General features: G+C 56.4%; 2 protein-coding genes across 2 annotated transcripts in view; one reads left to right on the top strand and one right to left on the bottom strand.

Annotated features, from left to right (window-relative positions):
* The window catches only part of PRR12 (proline rich 12), a 34,353-nt gene extending 10,287 nt beyond the window's left edge, over nucleotides 1-24,066 (top strand). The window contains exons 4-13 of the mRNA XM_064737363.1: nucleotides 1,303-1,843; nucleotides 4,369-4,691; nucleotides 11,177-11,293; nucleotides 15,781-15,911; nucleotides 17,163-17,485; nucleotides 19,966-20,091; nucleotides 20,179-20,276; nucleotides 21,264-21,392; nucleotides 22,447-22,542; nucleotides 23,861-24,066. Coding sequence (XP_064593433.1) covers nucleotides 1,303-1,843; nucleotides 4,369-4,691; nucleotides 11,177-11,293; nucleotides 15,781-15,911; nucleotides 17,163-17,485; nucleotides 19,966-20,091; nucleotides 20,179-20,276; nucleotides 21,264-21,392; nucleotides 22,447-22,542; nucleotides 23,861-24,001 — 2,025 coding nt within the window. The 3' untranslated portion in view covers nucleotides 24,002-24,066. The remainder of the gene's footprint in view (nucleotides 1-1,302; nucleotides 1,844-4,368; nucleotides 4,692-11,176; nucleotides 11,294-15,780; nucleotides 15,912-17,162; nucleotides 17,486-19,965; nucleotides 20,092-20,178; nucleotides 20,277-21,263; nucleotides 21,393-22,446; nucleotides 22,543-23,860) is intronic.
* On the bottom strand, nucleotides 5,015-9,794 carry LOC135460480 (uncharacterized). Its single transcript, XM_064737336.1, has 5 exons — nucleotides 9,778-9,794; nucleotides 8,242-8,252; nucleotides 8,044-8,189; nucleotides 5,329-5,448; nucleotides 5,015-5,068 (listed from the first exon to the last, which is right to left on the bottom strand). Exons 1-5 carry the CDS (start codon nucleotides 9,792-9,794, stop codon nucleotides 5,015-5,017), a joined length of 348 nt encoding a protein of 115 aa, XP_064593406.1.

Raw genomic sequence — 24,066 nt, 5'->3', positions numbered from 1 at the left:
CGAAAATGGCGCAAAAATGGGGTTATGGGGTGCTTGGAATGGTCCCAAAATTGGGGTTTTGGCAGGGGTTGAGGGTTTTGTTTTGCTCCAAATTGACCCAGAATTCCTCAGAATTGGGATTTAAAGGGTTTGCTCTTCTCGGAATGGTCCCAAAATTTCCCAAATTTGGGGTTTTGAGGGGTTTGGGGTGCTTGGAATGGCCTTAAAATGCCCCAAAATTGGGGTTTGGGGAGATTTGCGAGGGTTTGAGGAGTTTGGTGTGGCCGGAATGGTCCAAAATTCAGGATTTTGGGGGAGTTTGGTGTGGCCGGAATGGTCCAAAATTCAGGATTTTGGGGGGGTTTGGTGTGGCCGGAATGGTCCAAAATTCAGGATTCTGGGGGGTGTTTTGGGGGGTTTGGTGTGCTCGGAATGGTCCAAAATGCCCCAAAATTGGGTTTCTCCCCCCATATCAAAGTGGGTGTGTCCATGGAGGGGTCAGTGGGTTCCAGTATAAACCAGTGACCTCCCCAGATCAAACTGGGGGTGTCTGATAAGGGGTCATAGATGGGTCAGGAGGTTCCAGTACAAACCAGTATAAACCAGTACCCCCCATTTCCCTCCCCACAGACCAAACTGGGGGTGCTGATAGTTGTATCAATGTATCAATCAGTATAACCAGTACAAACCAGTATAACCAGTATCCCCCATACTGGGGGTCTCTGGGGTAGATCAGGGCAGGATCAGTGCATCCCAGTACAAACCAGTATAACCAGTACCCCCCATTTCCCTCCCTACAGATCAAACTGGGGGTGCTGATAGTTGTATCAATGCATCCCAGTATAACCAGTACAAACCAGTATAACCAGTACCCCCCATTTCTCTCCCCACAGATCAAACTGGGTTTGGTCATGGCTGTATCAATGCATCCCAGTATAAACCAGTATAACCAGTATCCCATTTCTCTCCCCACAGACCAAACTGGGGGTGTCTGGGGAGGATCACGGCTGTATCAATGTGTATCCCAGTATAACCAGTATAACCAGTATCTCCCATTTCCCTCCCCACAGATCAAACTGGGGGTGTCTGGAGGGGGTCATGGCTGTATCAATACCAGTACAAACCAGTATAACCAGTACCCCATTTCTCTCCCCACAGATCAAACTGGGGTTGGTCATGGCTATATCAATGTGTCTCCCAGTATAACCAGTATAACCAGTATCTCATTTCTCTCCCCACAGATCAAACTGGGGGTGCTGATGGTTCTATCAATGCATCCCAGTACAAACCAGTATAACCAGTATCCCATTTCTCTCCCCACAGATCAAACTCGCCGTCTCCAAACCCGAGCCCGCCCCTCCCCCCGCCCCTCCCCCCGGCCCCGCCGCCCCCCCCCCCCCATTCCCGGGGGTCCCCGAGCCCCCCGCCCCTCCCCCGGCGCAGGAGCCCCCCCAGAGCCGCCCGAAGGCGGCGCCGCGGCCGCGCGAGGCCGAGGAGAAGGCGCCGGAGCTGAAGTCGGGCTCCTTCATGGCCTCCTTCCTGGACTTCCTCAAGGCCGGCAAGCGCCCGCAGCCGCTGCCCCCCAGCCCCTCCAAGCCCCCCAAGGCCGGCGCCCCCCAGAGCTTCCCCCTGGGCGGGTCCCTGGAGGCGGGCGAGGCCGGCGAGGGGCTGGTGATGGGCGGCTGCCCCTCGCCCTGCAAGCGCCTGGACGAGGAGCTCAAGAGGAACCTGGAGACGCTGCCGTCCTTCTCCAGCGACGAGGAGGACTCGGTCAGCAAGAACCAGGACCTGCAGAAGAGCATCAGCTCGGCCATCTCGGCGCTGGACGAGCCCCCGGAGCGCAGGGAGCCGCCCGAGGCACCAGGTGAGAGCGCTATGGACCTGCCAGGACCTGCCAGAGGTTCATAGGGGAGCATAGAGACCTTAGAGGGGCTCATAGAGAGCATAGGAACCTTCCAGGACCTTCCCAGAGGCTTGTAGAGACCATCCAGGGGTTTATATGTACCTGCCAGGACGAGCCAGGGGTTCCTAGGGGGGCATAGAGACCATCCAGAACTTTCTAGGGCCTTGTAGAGACCTTCCAGGGGTTTGTATGTACCTGCCAGGACCTGTCAGGGGTTCATAGGAACCTTCCAGGGGTTTATATGGAGCTGCCAGGACCCATAGAGACCTTCCAGTAGTTCGTATGTACCTGCCAGGACCTGTCAGGGGTTCATAGATACCTTCCAGGACCTGCCAGGGGTTCATATGCACCTGTCAGGACCCATAGAGACCTTGCAGTAGTTTGTATGTGCCTGCCAGGACCTGTCAGGGGTTTATAGAGACGTTCCAGGAGTTTATATGCACCTGCCAGGACTCATAGAGAGCATCCAGGGGTTCATATGTACCTGCCAGGACCTGGGGGAGGGTCATAGAGAGTGTCCAGGGGTTCATAGGGAGCTGCCAGGACCTGCAGCATCAGCTCGGGCATCTCAGCGCTGGACGAGCCCCCGGAGCTCAGGGAGCCGCCCGAGGCGCCAGGTGAGAGCACTATGTACCTGCCAGGACCTGCCAGGGGTTCCTAGGGGGGCATAGAGACCATATAGAGGCTCATAGGAAGCTGCCAGGACCCATAGAGAGCACCCAGGGGTCCATAGAGACCTTCCAGGACCTTCCAGGGGTTCATATGCACCTGCCAGGACCCATAGAGAGCATCCAGGGGTTCATAGGAACCTTCCAGGATCTGTAGAGAGTATCCAGGGGTTCATAGAGACCTTCCAGTAGTTCATATGTACCTGCCAGGGCCTGTCAGGGGTTCATATATACCTGCCAGGACCTGCCAGGGGTTCATATGCACCTGTCAGGACCCATAGAGACCTTCCAGTAGTTCATATGTACCTGCCAGGACCTGTCAGGGGTTTATAGAGACCTTCCAGGACCTGCCAGGGGTTCATATGCACCTGTCAGGACCCATAGAGACCTTCCAGTAGTTCATATGCACCTGCCAGGACCTTCCAGTAGTTCATATGTACCTGCCAGGACCTGTCAGAGGTTTATAGAGATCTTCCAGGACCTGTCAGGGGTTCATAGGAACCTGCCAGGGGTTCATATGGAGCTTCCAGGACCCATAGAGAGCACCCAGGGGTCCATAGAGACCTTCCAGGACCTTCCAGGAGTTTATATGCACCTGCCAGGACGCATAGAGAGCATCCAGGGGTTTACAGAGACCTTCCAGGACCTTCTCGGGGCATGTAGAGACCTTCCAGGACCCATAGAGAGCATCCAGGGGTCCATAGAGACCTTCCAGGAGTTCATAGGGACCTTCCAGGACCTGTCAGCAGTTCCTATGCACCTGCCAGGACCTTCTAAGGGTTCATAGAGATCTTCCAGGATGAACCAGGACCCCCTTGGAACCTTCCAGGGGTTCAAATGCAGCTGCCAGGACCTGCCAGGAGTTCATACAGAGCTTCCAGGACCTTCCAGGGCCTCAGAGAAACCTTCCAGGGGTTCATAGCGACCTTCCAGGACCTGCCAGGGGTTCATGGTGACCTTCCAGGGTTACATAGGGACCTGCCAGGACCTTCCATTGGTTCATAGAGACCTTCCAGGTGTTCCATTGGCCCTTCCAGGACCTGCCAGGGGTTCATGGTGACCTTCCAGGGTTTCATAGGGACCTGCCAGGACCTGCCAGGGGTTCATGGGGACCTTCCAGGGCTTCGTAGGGACCTTCCAGGACCTTCCACTGGTTCATAGGGACCTTCCAGGGTTACATAGAGACCTGCCAGGACCTGCCAGGGGTTCATGAGGACATTTTAGGGATTCCCAGGAACCTTCCAGGACCTGCCAGGGGTTCATGGTGACCTTCCAGGACCTTCCAGGGTTACATCGGGACCTGCCAGGTGTTCATAGGGACCTTCCAGGGTTACGTAGGGACCTTCCAGGACCTTCCATTGGTTCATAGGGACCTTGCAGAGTTACATAGGGACCTGCCAGGACCTTCCATTGGTTCATAGGGACTTTCCAGGGTTACATAGGGACCTGCCAGGACCTTCCATGGGATCATGAGGATCTTCCAGGTGTTCATAGGGACCTTCCAGGACCTTCCATTGGTTCGTAGGGACCTTCCAGGGTTACATAGGGACCTGCCAGGACCTGCCAGGGGTTCATGGGGACATTTTAGGGATTCCCAGGAACCTTCCAGGATTCATAGAGATCTTCCAGGGTTTCATGGTGACCTTCCAGGACCTTCCAGGGTTACATAGGGACCTTCCAGGACCTTCCATGGGTTCATAGGGACCTTCCAGGTGTTCATAGGGCCCTTCCAGGACTTCCCAGTACCCTTCCAGGACCTTCTAGGACTTGCCATTACCCTTCCAGGACCTGTCTAACTGTTTTATTTCTCTTTTCCAGCCGCCCCCCCGCCGGAGGACCCCCCCCCTTCCCCTCCCCCCGCCCCCCCGGAGCCCCCCCAGCCCGAGCCCGCCCCTCCCCCCCCCGCCTCCCCTCCCCCCAGCGCTGCCGCCCCCGCCCCCACCCCAGGGGGGTCCCCCAGCCCCCCCCGGGGGTCCCCGGAGCCCCCCGAGCCCCCCGAGCGCCCCCTGCACCTGGCACAGAAGCAGGGCACGGCCGCCGTGTGCGGGGACACCAGCGACGAGGAGGAGAGCGGCGGAGAGGGGATCTTCAGAGAGAGGGACGAGTTCGTGGTGAGGGTGGAGGACATCCCTGCGCTCAAGGTGAGACTGGGATAAACTGGGATAAACTGGGAGGGACTGGGAGGGAGTGGGATACACTGGGAGGGACTGGGAGGAACTGGGAGTGAGGACTTGGCACTGAGGAAGCAACTGGGAGAGACTTCAAGGGCACTGGGAGGGACTGGGAGGGACTGGGATAGACTGGGAGGGACTGGGAGGCAAAGCAAGGGGAGTGGGAGGCACTGGGAGTGAGGATCTGGCACTGGGAAACGGAGTGGGAAAAGGACTGGGATAAACTGGGGGAGACTTTGAGGACACTGGGGTGAACTGGGATAAACTGGGAGTGAACTGGGATGGACTGGGAGTCACTGGGATGGACTTTGAGGGGACTGGGGTGCACTGGGATAAACTGGGAGGGACTGGGAGGCAAAGTGAGGGGAGTGGGAGGCACTGGGAGTGAGGACATGACACTGGGAAATGGAGTGGGGGGCACTGGGAGAGATGTGGAGAGCACTGGGAGGGAACTGCTCTGGACTGCGATAAACTGGGGTGCACTGGGAGGGAGTGGGAGGCAAAAAAAGAGGAGTGGGAGGCACTGGGAGTGAGGATCTGGCACTGGGAAATGGACTGGGAGGCACTGGGAGAGACTTTGAGGGCACTGGGAGGGACTGGGAGTCACTGGGATGGACTGGGAGGGACTGGGATACACTGGGATAAACTGGGAGGGTGTAGGATAAACTGGGAGAGACTGGGAGGCAAAGCGAGGGGAATGGGAGGCGCTGGGAGTGAGGACATGGCACTGGGAAACAGAGTGGGAAAAAGACTGGGATAAACTGGGAGAGACTTTGAGGACACTGGGATAAACTGGGAGTGAACTGAGATGGACTGGGAATCACTGGGATGGACTTTGAGGGGACTGGGGTGGACTGGGACAAACTGGGAGGGACTGGGAGGCGAAGCAAGGGGAGTGGGAGGCACTGGGAGTGAGGATCTGGCACTGGGAAATGGACTGGGGGGCACTGGGAGAGATGTGGAGAGCACTGGGAGGCACTGGGAGAGACTGGGAGGGGTCTGGGAGGGACTGGGATGGACTGGGATAAACTGGGATAGACTGGGATAAAGTGGGAGGGAGTGGGAGGCAAAGCAAGGGGAGTGGGAGGCACTGGGAGTGAGGACATGGCACTGAGGAAGGGACTGGGAGAGACGAGGAGAGCACTGGGAGTCACTGGGAGGGACTGGGATAAACTGGGAGGGACTGGGAGGGACTAGGATACACTGGGATAAAATGGGAGGGACTGGGATAGACTGGGAGGGACTGGGAGGGACTAGGATACACTGGGATAAAATGGGAGGGACTGGGATAGACTGGGAGGGACTGGGAGGTGAAGAGAGGGGAGTGGGAGGCACTGGGAGTGAGGATCTGGCACTGAGGAAGGGACTGGGAGAGATGTGGAGAGCACTGGGAGGCACTGGGAGAGACTGAGAGGGCACTGGGAGGGACTGGGATAAACTGGGATGGACTGGGAGGCACTGGGATAAAGTGAGAGGGACTGGGAGGCAAAGCAAGGGGAGTGGGAGGCGCTGGGAGTGAGGATCTGGCACTGGGAAACGGAGTGGGAAAAGGACTGGGAGGGAACTGGGAGGAACTGGGATAAACTGGGAGGGAGTGGGATGGGACTCAGAGGGACTGGGATGCACTGGGATGGACTGGGAGCACTGGGGACAGCAGTGACGAGGAGCAGAGCGGGGCAGAGGGGATCTTCAGGGAGAGGGACGAGTTCGTGGTGAGGGTGGAGGGGACATCCCTGCGCTCAAGGTGAGACTGGGAGAGACTGGGAGGGACTGGGACGGACTGGGAGGGAGTGGGAGGGACTGGGAGGGACTGGGAGGGCACCGGGATACACTGGGATGGACTGGGATAATGTGGGAGGTGAAGAGAGGGGAGTGGGAGGCACTGAGGAAGGGACTGGGAGAGATGTGGAGAGCACTGGGAGGCACTGGGAGAGACTTTGAGGGCACTGGGATAAACTGGAGTGAACTGAGATGGACTGGGAGGCACTGGGAGAGACTGAGAGGGCACTGGGAGGGACTGGGATAAACTGGGAGTGAACTGGGATGCACTGGGATGGACTGGGATAAACTGGGATGCACTGGGAGGGACTGGGATGGACTGGGAGCACTGGGGACAGCAGTGACGAGGAGCAGAGCGGGGCAGAGGGGATCTTCAGGGAGAGGGACGAGTTCGTGGTGAGGGTGGAGGGGACATCCCTGCGCTCAAGGTGAGACTGGGACGGACTGGGATAAACTGGGAGGGACTGGGATAAACTGGGAGGGACTGGGAGGGAGTGGGAGGTGAAGAGAGGGGAGTGGGAGGCACTGGGAGTGAGGACTTGGCACTGAGAAGGCACTGGGAGAGATGTGGAGAGCACTGGGAGGCACTGGGAGAGACTGAGAGGGCACTGGGAGGGACTGGGAGGGACTGGGATGGACTGGGAGGGACTGGGAGGGAACTGGGAGGCAAAGCAAGGGGAGTGGGAGGCACTGGGAGTGAGGATCTGGCACTGAGAAGGTGACTGGGAGAGATGTGGAGAGCACTGGGAGAGACTGAGAGGGAACTGGGAGGGACTGGGATAAACTGGGAGTGAACTGGGATGGACTGGGATAAACTGGGAGGGACTGGGAGAGGAGTGGAGGGCACTGGGAGCCCTGGGGACAGCAATGACGAGGAGCAGAGCGGGGCAGAGGGGATCTTCAGAGAGAGGGACGAGTTCGTGGTGAGGGTGGAGGGGACATCCCTGCACTCAAGGTGGGACTGGGACGGACTGGGAGGGACTGGGAGGGACTGGGATAAACTGGGAGGGCACTGGGATACACTGGGAGGCACTGGGAGGGACTGGGAGGGACTGGGAGGGAGTGGGAGCACTGGGGACAGCAGTGATGAGGAGCAGAGCGAGGGAGAGGGACGAGTTCGTGGTGAGGGTGGAGGACATCCCTGCGCTCAAGGTGAGACTGGGACGGACTGGGATAAACTGGGAGGGACTGGGAGGGACTGGGAGGGACTGGGATGGACTGGGAGGGACTGGGAGGGACTGGGACGGACTGGGACGGACTGGGAGGGACTGGGAGTGAACTGGGAGGTGAAGCGAGGGGAATGGGAGGCACTGAGAGTGAGGATCTGGCACTGAGGAAGGGACTGGGAGAGATGTGGAGAGCACTGGGAGAGACTGGGAGAGACTGAGAGGGCACTGGGAGGGACTGGGAGTCGCTGGGATGGACTGGGATGGGACTCAGAGGGATTGGGATGAACTGGGAGGGACTGGGAGGGACTGGGAGGGGAGTGGAGGAGACTGGGGGGCGCTGGACATCAGGACGTGGCACTGAGGAAGGGACTGGCAGGCACTGGGAGAGACTTTGAGGGGACTGGGATGGACTGGGAGGCACTGGGAGTCAGGACATGGCACTGGGAGGGACTGGGATAAACTGGGAGGGACTGGGATGGACTGGGAGGGACTGGGATAGACTGGGATAAAGTGGGAGGGACTGGGAGGCAAAGCAAGGGGAGTGGGAGGCACTGGGAGTGAGGATCTGGCACTGAGAAGGTGACTGGGAGAGATGTGGAGAGCACTGGGAGAGACTGAGAGGGCACTGGGAGGGACTGGGATAAACTGGGAGTGAACTGGGATGGACTGGGAGGGAACTGGGATGGACTGGGAGCACTGGGAGTCAGGACATGGCACTGGGAAAGGAACTGGGAGCACTGGGAGAGACTCCACTCAGAACTGGGATTGAACTGGGATTGAGCTGGTGTTTAACTGGGACTGAACTGGGACTGAACTGGGATTGAGCTGGTGTTTAACTGGGATTGAACTGGGATCGAACTGGGATTGAACTGGTGTTTAACTGGGATTGAGCTGGTGTTTAACTGGGACTTGGGGCAGAATTTTTGGGTTTTGGGGTTTCTGTGACTCTGGAGGGATTTGGGGTAAATTTGGGGTGGATTTGGGGGGGATTTGGGGAGGATTTTGGGGTAAATTTGGGATAACTTTGGGGTGGATTTTGGGGGATTTTGGGGTTCCGGTGACCCTGAATGGCTCTGGATTGCTCTGGGTGATTTAGGATGGATTTGGGGTAAATTTGGGGTAACTTTGGGGTGAATTTTGGGGGGATTTTTGGGGGGATTTTGGGGTTTCGGTGACCTTGAATGGGTCTGGATGATTTAGGATGGATTTGGGGTAAATTTGGGGTGGTTTTTGGGGGATTTTGGGGTTTTGGTGACCTTGAATGGGTCTGGATGATTTAGGATGGATTTAGGATAAATTTGGGGTAACTTTGGGGTGAATTTGGGGTGAATTTTGGGGGGATTTTGGGGTTCCTGTGACCCTGAATGGCTCTGGATGGGTCTGGATGGATTTGGGATGGATTTGGGGTAAATTTGGGGGATTTTGGGGTTCCTGTGACTCTGAATGGCTCTGGATTGCTCTGGGTGATTTGGGATGGATTTAGGATGGATTTGGGGTGGATTTGGGGTGAATTTTGGGGTGATTTTGGGGTTTTGGTGACCTTGAATGGGTGTGGATCATTTAGAATGGATTTGGGATAAATTTGGGGTAACTTTGGGGTGGATTTTGGGGGGATTTTGGGGTTCCTGTGACTCTGAATGGCTCTGGGTGATTTGGGATGGATTTGGGGTGGATTTGGGGTAAATTTGGGGGGATTTTGGGGGGATTTTGGGGTTCCTGTGACCCTGAACGGCTCTGAATGGCTCTGGATGGATTTGGGATGGATTTGGGGTAACTTTGGGGTGAATTTGGGGTGAATTTTGGGGGATTTGGGGTAACTTTGGGGTGAATTTTGGGGGGATTTTTGGCATTCCAATGACTCTGGACGGCTCTGGGTGGGTCTGGATGAATTTGGGATGGATTTGGGGTGACTTTGGGGTGAATTTTTGGGAGATTTGGGGTGGATTTAGGATGGATTTGGGGTAACTTTGGGGTGAATTTTTGGGGGATTTTGGGGGGATTTTGGGGTTCCTGTGACTCTGAATGGCTCTGGATGGACTTGGGATGGATTTGGGGTAAATTTGGGGTAAATTTTGGGGATTTTGGGGGGATTTTGGGGTTCCTGTGACCCTGGATGGTTCTGCATGGGTCTGGATGGATTTGGGGTGGATTTAGGATGGATTTGGGGTAACTTTGGGGTGGATTTTGGGGGGATTTTGGGGTTCCTGTGACCCTGAACGGCTCTGGATTGCTCTGGGTGATTTGGGGTGGATTTGGGATGGATTTGGGGTAACTTTGGGGTGAATTTTGGGGGGATTTTGGGGTTCCTGTGACCGTGAATGGCTCTGGGTGGGTCTGGATGACTTTGGGGTGAATTTGGGGTAAATTTGGGGTGAATTTTTGGGGGATTTTGGGGTGAATTTTTGGGGGATTATGGGGTTCCTGTGACCCTGAACGGCTCTGGATGGGTCTGGATGGATTTGGGGTGGACTTAGGATGGATTTGGGGTAACTTTGGGGTGGATTTTTGGGGGATTTTGGGGTTCCTGTGAGTCTGAATTGCTCTGGATTGCTCTGGGTGATTTGGGATGGATTTAGGATGGATTTGGGATGGATTTGGGGTAACTTTGGGGTGAATTTTTGGGGGATTTTGGGGTTTCGGTGACCTTGAATGGGTCTGGATGATTTAGGATGGATTTGGGATAAATTTGGGGTAACTTTGGGGTGAATTTTGGGGGGATTTTGGGGTTCCTGTGACTCTGAACGGCTCTGGGTGGGTCTGGATGGATTTGGGGTAAATTTGGGGTAAATTTGGGGTGAATTTTTGGGGGATTTTGGGGTTCCCGTGACTCTGAATGGCTCTGGATTGCTCTGGGTGATTTGGGATGGATTTGGGATGGATTTGGGGTAACTTTGGGGTGAATTTTGGGGGGATTTTGGGGTTCCTGTGACTCTAAGTGGCTCTGGGTGGGTCTGGATGAATTTAGGATGGATTCGGGGTAAATTTGGGGTGAGTTTTTGGGGGATTTTGGGGTTCCTGTGAGTCTGAATTGCTCTGGATTGCTCTGGGTGTTTTGGGATGAATTTAGGATGGATTTGGGATGGATTTGGGGTAACTTTGGGATGGATTTTGGGGGGATTTTGGGGTTTCGGTGACCTTGAATGGGTCTGGATGATTTAGGATGGATTTGGGATAAATTTGGGGTGACTTTGGGGTGGATTTTGGGGGGATTTTGGGGGATTTTGGGGTTTCAGTGACCTTGAATGGGTCTGGATGATTTTAGGATGGATTTAGGATAAATTTGAGGTAACTTTGGGGTGAATTTTGGGGGGATTTTGGGGTTTCGGTGACCTTGAATGGGTCTGGATGATTTAGGATGGATTTGGGATGGATTTGGGGTGACTTTGGGGTGGATTTTGGGGTTCCCGTGGCTCTGGATTGCTCTGGATGATTTAGGATGGATTTGGGATAACTTTGGGGTGACTTTGGGGTGGATTTTGGGGTGCTGACCCCCCGGTTTGCCCCCAGCTGGCGCTGCAGACGGGCCGGGAGCCGCCGCCCATCTGGAGGGTGCAGAAGGCGCTGCTGCAGAAATTCACCCCCGAGATCAAGGACGGGCAGCGCCAGTTCTGCGCCACCAGCAACGTGAGGGACCCCCAAAAACACCCCCAAAATACCGGGGAGACCCCCAAAAAACACCCCCAAATCTCTGGGTGAAAAATCCCACCCCAAACCTGGGATGTGTCATTGAAATCTGAGATTTTCTCCCCTAAAAAACGTCAAAATTTCCCTAAAAATTTGAGATTTGGGGCCTCTCAGAGAACTTTGGGGTGCCCCAAAAAAACCCCAAATCTCTGGGCATAACCCTGAGGTGAAAAATCCCACCCCAAACCTGGGGCATGGCACAAAAATCTGAGATTTTTCCCCTAAAAAATCCCAAAATTTCCCTAAAAATTTGAGAGCTTTCTCTGAATTTTGGGGTGCTCTAAAAATGGGGGGACCCCAAAAAAAATACCTCAAAAATAGGGAGGATAACCCTGAGGTGAAAAATCCCACCCCAAATCTGGGGCATGGCACAAAAAACTGATTTTTTTTCCCCCTAAAAACATCAAAATTTCCCTAAAAATGGGTGATTTGGGAACTCTCAGAGAATTTTGGGGTGCCCGAAAAATACTGGGGATACCCCCAAAAAAAACCCCAAATCTCTGGGTGAAAAATCCCACCCCAAACCTGGGATGTGTCATTGAAATTGGAGATTTTTCCCCTAAAAAACATCAAAATTTCCCTAAAAATGGGAGGTTTGGGATCTTTCCTCAAATTTTGGGGTGCTCGAAAAATACCGGGGAGACCCCCAAAAAACACCCCCAAATCTCTGGGTGAAAAATCCCACCCCAAACCTGGGGCATGGCACAAAAATCTGAGATTTTTCCCCTAAAAAACATCAAAATTTCCCTAAAAATTTGAGATTTGGGGCCTCTCAGAGAATTTTGGGGTGCCCCAAAAAAAACCCCAAATCTCTGGGCATAACCCTGAGGTGAAAAATCCCACCCCAAATCTCGGGCATGGCACAAAAATCTGAGATTTTTCCCCTAAAAAATCCCAAAATTTCCCTAAAAATTTGAGAGCTTTCTCTGAATTTTGGGGTGCTCTAAAAATGGGGATACCCCCAAAAAAACCCCAAATTTCTGGGCATAACCTGGAGGTGAAAAATCCCACCCCAAACCTGGGATGTGTCATTGAAATCTGAGATTTTCTCCCCTAAAAAGCATCAAAATTTACCAAAAAATGGGAGATTTGGGATCTTTCATCAAATTTTGGGGTGCCCCAAAAATATCGGGGATACCCCCCAAAAAACCCCCAAATCTCTGGGTGAAAAATCCCACCCCAAACCTGGGGCATGGCACAAAAATCGGAGATTTTTCCCCCTAAAAACGTCAAAATTTCCCTAAAAATGGGAGATTTGGGATCTTTCCTCAAATTTTGGGGTGCCCTAAAAATGGGGGGACCCCAAAAAAACCCCAAAAATTGGGAGGATAACCCTGAGGTGAAAATCTTCACCCTAAATCTGGGGCATGGCACAAAAATCTGAGATTTTTCCCCAAAAAAGCATCAAAACTTCCCTAAAAATGGGAGATTTGGGAACTCTCAGAGAATTTTGGGGTGCCCGAAAAATATCGGGGAGACCCCCAAAAAAAAACCCCCAAATCTCTGGGTGAAAAATCCCACCCCAAACCTGGGGCATGGCACAAAAATCGGAGATTTTTACCCTAAAAAACATCAAAATTTCCCTAAAAATGGGAGGTTTGGGATCTTTCCTCAAATTTTGGGGTGCTCTAAAAATGGGGGGACCCCCAAAAAAACCCCAAATCTCTGGGCATAACCCTGAGGTGAAAATCTCACCCCAAACCTGGGGCATGGCATAAAAATCGGAGATTTTTCCCCAAAAAAGCATCAAAATTTACCAAAAAATGGGAGATTTGGGATCTTTCATCAAATTTTGGAGTGCCCTAAAAATGGGGGGACCCCAAAAATATCCGGGATACCCCAAAAAAAGAAACCTAAATCTCTGGGCATAACCCAGAGGTGAAAAATCCCACCCCAAACCTGGGGCATGGCACAAAAATCTGAGATTTTTCCCCTAAAAAACGTCAAAATTTCCCTAAAAATGGGAGATTTGGGATCTTTCATCAAATTTTGGGGTGCCCCAAAAATATCGGGGATACCCCCAAAAAACCCCCAAATCTCTGGGTGAAAAATCCCACCCCAAACCTGGGATGTGTCACTAAAATCGGAGATTTTCACCTAAAAAAATCACCAAGATTTCCCTAAAAATGGGAGATTTGGGACCTCTCAGAGAATTTTGGGGTGCCCCAAAAAATACCGGGGTGACCCCAAAACTATCGGGGACACCCCCAAAAATGGGATTTTGGGATTTGGGGTCCTTGGAGTAATTTTGGGGGGAATTTGGGGGATTTTGGGGTGCCTGGGAAGGTTTTGGGGTGGATTTTGGGGTAATTTGGAGAGGATTTTGGGGGATTTCTGAGGCTTGGGGGTCATTTTTTGGGGTAATTTTGGGGATTTTTGGGGTGATTTTGGGGGATTTTTGGGGTGATTTTGGGGATTTTTGGGGGATTTTTTGGTAATTTTTGGGGTAATTTTGGGGATTTTTTGGGGTAATTTTTGGGGATTTTTTGGTAATTTTTGGGGGATTTTTGAGGTAATTTTTGGGGATTTTTGGGTAATTTTCCAGAGATTTTTGGGGCATTTTTGGGGATTTTTTGGGTAATTTTTCAGGGATTTTTGGAGTAATTTTTTTGGATTTTTGGGGATTTTTTGGGGTAATTTTGGGGGGATTTTTGGGGTAAGTGTTTTGGAGTTTTTGGTATTTTTGGGTAATTTTGGAGAGATTTTTGGGTGGATTTTAGGGGATTTTGGGGTGCCCCTGACCCCCCATTTTTGCCCCTCCCCCCGCAGTACCTGGGGTGGATTTTGGGGTGGATTTTTTGGAATTTTTGGTATTTTAGGGTAATTTTGGGGGGAATTTTTTGGGATTTTTGGGGTAATTTTGGGGGGATTTTTGGGGTAATTTTCCAGAGATTTTTGGGGTAATTTTTTGAGGAATTTTTGGGGTAAATTTTTTTGAGTTTTTGGTATTTTAGGGTAATTTTTCGGGCATTTTTGGAGTAATTTTTTGGGATTTTTGGGGTAATTTTTGGGGGGATTTTTGGGGTGCTCCTGACCCCCCATTTTTGCCCCTTCCCCCACAGTACCTGGGGGTACCTGGGGTGGTTTAGGGGTGGATTTTGGGGGATTTTTTTGTGTATTTTTGGTTAATTTTGGGGGGATTTTTTGGGGATTTTTGGGTGTTTTGGGGTGCCCCTGATCCCCGATTTTTGCCCCCTGCCCCCACAGTACCTGGGGTGGTTTAGGGGTGGATTTTGGGGAATTTTTGTGAATTTTTGGTTCATTTTGGGGGAATTTTTGGGGATTTTTTGGGTAATTTTGGGGGGATTTTTTGGAGATTTTTGGGTAATTTTTGGGGGGATTTTTGGGTGGATTTTGGGGGGATTTTTTTGATAATTTTGGGGAGCTTTTTTGTGTATTTTTGCTGGATTTTGGGGGGATTTTTGGGTGGATTTTTGGTTAATTTTGGGGGGATTTTTGGGGATTTTTTGTGTATTTTTGCTTAATTTTGGTGGGATTTTTTGGGGGATTTTTGGTTAATTTTGGGGTGCTGAGGTTTTGGGGTGCCCCTGACCCCCCGTTTTTGCCCCTTCCCCCACAGTACCTGGGGTGGTTTTGGGGGGGATTTTGGGGGATTTTTGTGAATTTTTGGTTCATTTTGGGGGAATTTTTGGGGATTTTTTGGGTAATTTTGGGGGGATTTTTGGAGATTTTGGGGTAATTTTTGGGGATTTTTGGGGTAATTTTCCAGAGATTTTTGGGGTAATTTTTTGAGGAATTTTTGGGGTAAATTTTTTTGAGTTTTTGGTATTTTAGGGTAATTTTTCAGGGATTTTTGGAGTAATTTTTTGGGACTTTTGGGGTGATTTTTGGGGGGATTTTTGGGGATTTTGGGGTGCCCCTGACCCCCCGTTTTTGCCCCTTCCCCCACAGTACCTGGGGTGGTTTTGGGGGGGATTTTGGGGGATTTTTGTGTGGTTTTGGGTAATTTTTGGTGGGATTTTTTGGGGATGTTTTGGGTAATTTTGGGGTGATTTTTGGGGGATTTTTGGGTAATTTTGGGGGGATTTTTGGGGTGATTTTTGGGGGGATTTTTTTGTGTATTTTTGCTTAATTTTGGGGGGATTTTGGAGGATTTTGGGGTGCCCCTGACCCCCCATTTTTGCCCCTTCCCCCAAAGTACCTGGGGGTACCTGGGGAGATTTTTTGGGTAATTTTGGGGGGATTTTTGGGGGATTTTTTTGTGTATTTTTGGTTAATTTTGGGGGGATTTTTTGTCTATTTTTGGTTAATTTTGGGGGGATTTTTTGGGGATTTTTTTGGGTAATTTTGGGGTGATTTTTGGGGGGATTTTTTTGTGTATTTTTGCTTAATTTTGGGGGGATTTTTGGGTGGATTTTTGGGGATTTTGGGGTGCCCCTGACCCCCGTTTCTGCCCCCCCCCGCAGTACCTGGGCTATTTCGGGGATGCCAAGCACCGGTACCAGCGGCTCTACGTCAAATTCCTGGAGAACGTCAACAAGAAGGATTACGTGAGGGTGTGCTCCCGGAAACCCTGGCACCGCCCCCTGGCGCTCAGGTGGGCAGACCTGGGCACACACCTGGGCACACCTGGGCACACCTGGGCACACACCTGGGCACACCTGGGCACCGCCCTGGTACACCTGGGCACACCTGGGTACACCTGGGTACACCTGGGCACACCTGGGCACACACCTGGGGACATGGGTACAGTGAGGGTGTGCTCCAGGAAACCCTGGCACCGCCCCCTGGCGCTCAGGTGGGCACACCTGGGCACACACCTGGGCACACCTGGGCACACCTGGGCACACCTATGGGTACCTGGGCACACCTGGGCACACACCTGGGCACATGGGCACACCTGGGGCACCTGGGCACACCTGGGCACACACCTGGGCACACCTGGGCACACACCTGGGGACATGGGGACAGTGAGGGTGTGCTCCAGGAAACCCTGGCACCGCCCCCTGGCGCTCAGGTGGGCACACCTGGGCACACCTGGGCACACCTGGGCACACCTATGGGTACCTGGGCACACCTGGGCACACACCTGGGCACACACCTGGGCACACCTGGGGCACCTGGGCACTGAGATACACCTGGGCACACACCTGGGCACACACCTGGGTACAAGGGGACAGTGAGGGTGTGCTCGCGGAAACCCTGGCACCGCCCCCTGGCGCTCAGGTGGGCACACCTGGGCACACACCTGGGCACACCTGGGCACACACCTGGGGACATGGGGACAGTGAGGGTGTGCTCCCGGAAACCCTGGCACCGCCCCCTGGCGCTCAGGTGGGCACACCTGGGGCACCTGGGGGTTCTTGGGGACACACCTGGGCACACCTATGGGGACCTGGGCACACATAGGGACACCTGTGCACACCTGGGGCACACCTGGGCACACCTATGGGTACCTGGGCACACATAGGGACACCTGGGCACACCTGGACTCACCTGGGCACACCTGGGGCATACCTGGGGCACACCTGTGGGCACACCTGGGCACACCTATGGGTACCTGGGCACACCTGTAGGCACACCTGGGCACACATAGGGACACCTGTGCACACCTGTGGGCACACCTGTGGGCACACCTGGGGCACACCTGTGGGTACCTGGGCACACCTGGGTACACCTGGGCACACCTGTGGGCACACCTGTGGGTACCTGGGCACACCTACGGGTACCTGGGCACACCTATGGGCACACCTGGGCACAGCTGTGGGTACCTGGGCACACCTATGGGTACACCTGGGCACACCTGTGGCCACGCCCCCTCTAACCCCGCCCCTTTCCCCCCCCACAGGAGACAAACCCACCCCAAGCCCAGCGCCCCCAAAGCCCCTCCCCCCCCCAGACCCGACCCCACGGACAAACCCCAAAAACCCGAAAAAGCCCCAAAAGCGGAGAAAACCCCAAAAACGGAGAAACAGCCCCGGAGCGAGGCCGCCCCTCCCCCCCCCGCGCCCCCCGCGGGGCCCCCCCGCGCCCCCCCCGGCCCCCCCAAGGCCAAAGCGAAGCCCCCCAAGGTGAAGGCGGAGCCCCCCCCCAAAAAGAGGAAAAAATGGCTCAAGGAGGCGGCGACGACGTCGGAGTCGGAGTCGAGCGGGGACCCCCCGAGCGAGGAGGGTGAGAACAATGGGGGACCCCGAATTGGGGAGGGGGAACCCAAATTGGGGAGGGGGAACCCAAACTGGGACCCCCAAATTGGGGAGGGGGGCACGGAATGGGGACTCCCAAATTGGGGAGGAGACCCCTGAGTGAGGAGGGTGAGGACAATGGGGGACCCCAAATTGGGGAGGGGGTCATGGAATTGGGGACCCCCCAAGCGAGGAGGGTGAGAACAATGGGGGACCCCAAATTGGGGAGGGGGACCCGGAATTGGGGAGGGGACCCCCCGAGCGAGGAGGGTGAGAGCAATGGGGGACCCTTAACTGGGGAACCCAAATTGGGGAGGGGGAACCCAAATTGGGACCCCAAATTGGGGAGGGGGACATGGGATAGGGACCCCCAAACTGGGGAGGGGGAACTCAAACTGGGGAGGGGGGCACGGGATTGGGGAGGGGACCCCCCGAGCGAGGAGGGTGAGGACAATGGGGGACCCCAAATTGGGGAGGGGGAACCCAAATTGGGGAGGGGGCACAGAATTAGGACCCCCAAATTGGGGAGGGGGACACGGGTTTGGGACCCCAAATTGGGGAGGGGGGATCCCCCGAGCGAGGAGGGTGAGGATGGGGGACCCCAAATTGGGGAGGGGGAACCCAAATTGGGGAGGAGGGCACGGAATTGGGACCCCCAAATTGGGGAGGGGGTCATGGAATTGGGAACCCCAAATTGGGGAGGGGATCCCCCGAGCGAGGAGGGTGAGAGCAATGGGGGACCCTTAACTGGGGAACCCAAATTGGGGAGGGGGAACCCAAATTGGGACTCCAAACTGGGGAGGGGGACATGGGATAGGGACCCCCAAACTGGGGAGGGGGAACTCAAACTGGGGAGGGGGGCACGGGATTGGGGAGGGGACCCCCCGAGCGAGGAGGGTGAGAACAATGGAGGACCCCAAATTGGGGAGGGGGAACCCAAATTGGGGAGGGGGGCACAGAATTAGGACCCCCAAATTGGGGAGGGGGCACAGGATGGGGACCCCAAATTGGGGAGGGGGGATCCCCCGAGCGAGGAGGGTGAGCATGGGGGGACCCCAAATTGGGGAGGGGGAACCCAAATTGGGGAGGGGGGCACGGAATGGGGACTCCCAAATTGGGGAGGGGGCACAGGTTTGGGATCCCAAATTGGGGAGGGGACCCCCCGAGTGAGGAGGGTGAGGAACGGGGGGACCCCAAACTGGGGAGGGGGACATGGAATGGGGACCCCCAAATTGAGGAGGAGGGCACAGAATTGGGGAGGGGACCCCCCGAGCGAGGAGGGTGAGAATGGGAGGGACCCCCAAATTGGGGAGGGGGGAACAGGTTTGGGACACCCAAATTGGGGATGGGGGCACAGATTGGAGACCCCCAAATTGGGGAGGGGGGACCCCCCGAGCGAGGAGGGTGAGGACAATGGGGGACCCCAAATTGGGGAGGGGGGCACGGAATTGGGACCCCAAATTGGGGAGGGGGTACCCCAAATTTCAGGGTCTCCCGTTAAAGGGCCAGCACTCCTTTAGAACAGGGGCGTGTCTCCGATTTGTGGGCGGGGTTTTTCCCCTCTTTTGGGTGTGGGTGTGTCCCTGTGCCCCTCCCCTTAAAGGGCCCACTGTGCCTTTAGAACAGGGGCGTGTCTCCAACTCGTGGGCGGGGTTTTTTCTTTTTTTTGGGTATGGGCGTGTCCCTGTGCCCCTCCCCTTAAAGGGCCTGCGCTCCTTTAAAAGGGTGTGACTCTCAATGGGGCGTGGCTCCCTTAAAGGGGCGTGGCTCCTAAAGAGCCCACACTCGTTATAATAGGGGTGTGTCTCCAACTTGTGGGCGGGGTTTTTCCCCTCTTTTGGGTGTGGGCGTGTCCCTGTGCCCCTCCCCTTAAAGGGCCCACGCTCCCTTAAAAGGGTGTGACTCTCAAAGGGGCGTGGCTCTTGCTTAAAGGGCCAACGCTCCTTTATAACGAGGGGGTGTCTCCAGCTTGTGGGTGGGGTTTTTCCCTTTTTTGGGAAGTGGGCGTGTCTATCCTTAAAGGGCCAGCGTTGCCTTAGAATGAGGGCGTGTCTCCGACTTGTGGGCGGGGTTTTACCCCATTTTTGGGGTGTGGGCGTGTCCATGCACCCCTCTCCTTAAAGGGCCCGTGCTCCCTTAAAAGGGTGTGACTCTCAAAGGGGCGTGGCTCTCCCTTAAAGGGCCAGCGCTCCTTTATAACGAGGGGGTGTCTCCAACTTGTGGGCGGGGTTTACCCCATTTTCGGGGTGTGGGCGTGTCCGTGCACCCCTCTCCTTAAAGGGCCAGCGCTCCTTTATAACGAGGGGGTGTCTCTGACTTGTGGGCGGGGTTTTTCCCTTTTTTGGGAAGTGGGCGTGTGTACCCTTAAAGGGCCAGCGTGTCTCCTACTTGTGGGTGGGGTTTTTACCCCATTTTCGGGGTGTGGGCGTGTCCGTGCGCCCCTCCCCTTAAAGGGGCCGTGTCCGGCAGAGCGGGCCCCGCCGGGGCGGGTGCTGAACACGCGGGCCATGAAGGAAATGTACCGGAGCTACGTGGAGATGCTGGTCAGCACCGCCCTGGACCCCGACATGATCCAGGCCCTGGAGGACACCAACGGTGAGCCCCGCCCCCCCCCCCCCCACCCCCCCCCCACCCAGGGACCCCCCAGAATCTGCCCCTGACCCCCCCTTGGTGCCCCCCCAGATGAGCTGTACCTGCCCCCCATGCGGAAAATCGACGGCATCCTCAACGACCACAAGAAGAAGGTGCTCAAGAGGGTGACGCTGAACCCCAGCCTGCAGGTGAGGGGGGCTGGGGGGGGCTGTGGGGCTCAGGGGGCTTGGGGGACCCCACGGTGATGTCCCTGTGCCCACCTGTGCCCACCTGTGGTGTCACTGAGCTCACCTGTGCCCACCCATGCTTACCTGTGCTCACCTGTGCTCACCTGTGGTGTCCCTGTGGTGTCATTGAGCTCCCCTGTGCCCACCTGTGCCCACCTGTGCTTACCTGTGCTGTCCCTGTGCTGTCCCTGTGCTCACCTGTGGTGTCCCTGTGGTGTCACTGAGCTCACCTGTGCCCACCTGCTCTCACCTGTGCCCACCTGTGCTGTCCCTGTGCTGTGCCTGTGCTCACCTGCACTCACCTGTGCTGTCCCTATGGTGTCACTGTGCCCACCTGCACTCACCTGTGCCCACCTGTGCTCACCTGTTGTGTCCCTGTGGTGTCACTGAGCTCACCTGTGCTCACCTGTGCTCACCTGTGCCCACCTGTGCTCACCTGTGGTGTCCCTGTGTTCACCTGCGCTCACCTGTGCTGTCCCTGTGGTGTCACTGAGCTCACCTGTCGAGTCCCTGCACTCACCTGTGCCCACCTGTGCTGTCCCTGCCCTCCCTTGTGCTGTCCCTGCCCTCACCCGTGCCCACCTGTGCCCACCTGTGCTGTCCCTATGGTGTCCCTGTGCTGTCCCCGCCCTCACCTGTGCCCACCTGTGCTGTCCCTGTGGTGTCACTGAGCTCACCTGTGCCCACCTGTGGTGACCCTGTGCTGTCCCTGCCCTCACCTGCCCCCACCTGCCCTCACCTGTGCCCACCTGCCTCGGGTGCTGTCCCTGTGCCTGTCCCCCCTCACCTGTGCTCACCTGTGCCCACTGTGCTGTCCTCCTCCCTGTGCCACCTGTGCCCACCGGTGCTGTCCGTGCCCTCACGTGCTGTCCCTGCCCTCCCCGTGCCCACCGCTCTCCTGTGCTGTCGGTGGCCTGACGGTGCTGTCGCTGCGCTCCCCGCCGGCAGGAGGCGCTGCACACGTTCCCGCAGCTGCACGCCGAGCCCGGCGAGTCCCTGGTGCGGCTGCGCCCGGGCGGGGACCCGTACAACCGAAAAACGCTGAGCAAGGTGAAACGGAGCGTGGGCAAACCGCAGGTACGGATTTGGGGGTACCTGGGGGTACCTGGGGGGCACAGGTGGGGTTTGGGGGGTACCTGGGGGTACCTGGGGGGCACAGGTGGGGTTTGGGGGTACCTGGGGGGCACAGGTGGGGTTTGGGGGGACCCGTACAACCGAAAAACGCTGAGCAAGGTGAAACGGAGCGTGGGCAAACCGCAGGTACGGGCACCTGGGGTACCTGGGGGTACCTGGAGGGCACAGGTGGGGTTTGGGGGTACCTGAGGGGGCACAGGTGGGGTTTGGGGGCTCCTGAGGGGTCACAGGATGGGGATGGGGTTGGGGGGCACAGGTGGGGTTTGGACGGGGTACCTGGGCAGCACAGGTGGGGTCTTGGGGGACCTGAGGGGGTCCCAGGTGGGGTTTGGGGGTCCCAGGTGGGGTTTGGGGGTACCTGAGGGGGCACAGGTGGGGTTTGGGGGACCTGAGGGGGTCACAGGTGGGGTTTGGGGGTCTCCAGGTGAGTTTGGGGGTCCCAGAGGATCCCCAGGTGGATTTGGGGGTCCCGGGGAGTCCCCAGGTAGGTTTGGGTGGTCTCAGGTGGGTTTGGGGGTCCCCAGGTGGAGTTTGGGGGGTCCCCAGGTGTGTCAGGGTGTCCCAGGCTGTCCCCAGGTGTCCCAGGGTGTCCCCAGGTGTGTCCCAGGGTGTCCCCAGGTGGTCAGGTGTCCCAGGTGTCAGGCTGTCCCCAGGGGGTTTTGTGGGGGTCCCCAGGTGTGTCCCAGGCTGTCCCCAGGTGTCCCAGGGTGTCCCCAGGTGTGTCGCTGACCCCAGGTGTCCCAGGCTGTCCCCAGGTGTGTCAGGCTGTCCCCAGGTGTCCCCAGGTGTGTCCCAGGCTGTCCCCAGGTGTGTCCCAGGTGTCCCCAGGTGTGTCCCAGGCTGTCCCAGTGTCCCCAGGTGTCCCCAGGCTGTCCCCAGGTGTGTGTGGGTGTCCCCAGGTGTCCCAGGCTGTCCCCAGGTGTCCCCAGGTGTCCCAGGCTGTCCCCAGGTGTCCCAGGTGTCCCCAGGTGTGTCGCTGACCGCGGTGTCCCCGCAGGAGTTCAAGGTGGAGGTGGAGAAGTCGTTCCTGTACACGCTGTACCACTCGCTGCACCACTACAAGTACCACACCTTCCTGCGCTGCAAGGACGAGGTGAGCGCACCTGGGACACCTGGTGTCACTGTCACCTGTGTGTGACACCTTTTTGTCACCTGTTTGCCACCTGTGTGTCACCTGTCTCACCTGAGTGTCACCTGTCTGTCACCTGAGTGTACTGTCACCTGTGTGTTCACCTGATAGCCACCTGTGTGTCACCTGTGTGTCACTGGGTGTCACCTGTGTGTGTCACCTGTGTGTGACACCTGTCTGTCACTGGACACCGAGTCACCTGTCTGTCACCTGTGTGTCACCTGGGACACCTACTGTGCCCCTGGTCTCCCATGTCCCCACACTTCTGGCTGCAGACCATGAGTGCACCTGGACACCTGTGTGTGTCACCTGTGTGTCACCTGTGTGTGTCACCTGTGTGTGTCACCTGTGTGTCACTTGAGTCACCTGTGTGTCACCTGTCTGTCACCTGAGTGTCACCTGGGACACCTGGGTGTCACCTGAGCCACCCCCTGTCACCTGTGTGTCACCTGTGTGTGCTGTGTGTGTCACCTGTGTGTCACCTGTGTGTCACCTGTGTGTCACCTGTGTGTCACCTGTGTGTGTCACCTGTGTGTGTCACCTGTGTGTCACCTGGGATGTCACCCCCTGTCACCTGTGTCCCTCCCCTCACTGACCGCACCGCCGGTCACTTTGTCGCAGTGACCGTCCTGCTCATGGCGGTCACCCTTTGGCCCTTTGCTCCATCCCACTGACCATTCACTGGCCATTCCCCACCCCACTGCCATTTCCGTCCCACTGACCATTCCCCACTGCCCCCTCCCCATCCCCACTGACCACCCCACTGACATTCCCACTCACCCGACCATTCCACTGACCATCCCCCCTCGACGGACCATTCCCCATGACCATTCCCCACCCCACTGACCATTCCCCACTGCCCACTCCCCATCCCACTGACCACTCCCCGCTGACCATTCCCCACCCCACTGACCACTCCCTGTCCTACTGACCATTCCCTGTCCTACTGACCATTCCCCACTGACCATTCCCTGACCCCACTGACCATTCCCCATCCCACTGACCATTCCCCACCCCACTGACCATTCCCTGTCCCACTGACCATTCCCTGTCCCACTGACCATTCCCTGTCCCGCTGACCATTCCCCACCCTGCTGACCATTCTTTGTCCCACTGACCATTCCCCACTGACCACTCCCCACTGACCATTCCCCACCCCACTGACCATTCCCCACTGACCACTCCCCACTGACCACTCCCCGTCCCACTGACCCCTCCCCACTGACCACTCCCCTCCCCGCTGCCCCCTCCCCGCTGACGGCGTGTCCGTGTGTCCCCGCAGACGACGGCCATCGAGGGCCGCGCCGAGGACCTGGGCCAGGAGGAGGTGGTGCAGCGCTGCATGCGCAACCAGCCCTGGCTCGAGCGCCTCTTCGACTCCTTCAGCGACCTGCTGGCCCAGGCGCGCGCCAAGTGCGCCTGAACCCCGAAAACACGGGGGGGACACACCCCTGGGATTGGGGATCCCCCCCAAAAAACCCGGGGGGA

Source organism: Zonotrichia leucophrys, unplaced genomic scaffold (assembly GCF_028769735.1).
Source record: "Zonotrichia leucophrys gambelii isolate GWCS_2022_RI unplaced genomic scaffold, RI_Zleu_2.0 Scaffold_49_388800, whole genome shotgun sequence".
In the NCBI taxonomy this organism is placed as follows: domain Eukaryota; kingdom Metazoa; phylum Chordata; class Aves; order Passeriformes; family Passerellidae; genus Zonotrichia; species Zonotrichia leucophrys.
This window is presented reverse-complemented; position numbering and strand designations above follow the sequence as displayed.

Coding starts and splice junctions, on each gene's coding strand:
- LOC135460480 (XM_064737336.1), bottom strand. Junction 5,449..8,043: donor CAAAGTCTCTCCCAGTGCCT/GCCAGTCCCTTC, acceptor TCTGTTTCCCAG/TGCCATGTCCTCACTCCCAG. Junction 5,069..5,328: donor GTCCCTCCCAGTCCATCCCA/GTGACTCCCAGT, acceptor TTTGCCTCCCAG/TCCCTCCCAGTTTATCCCAG.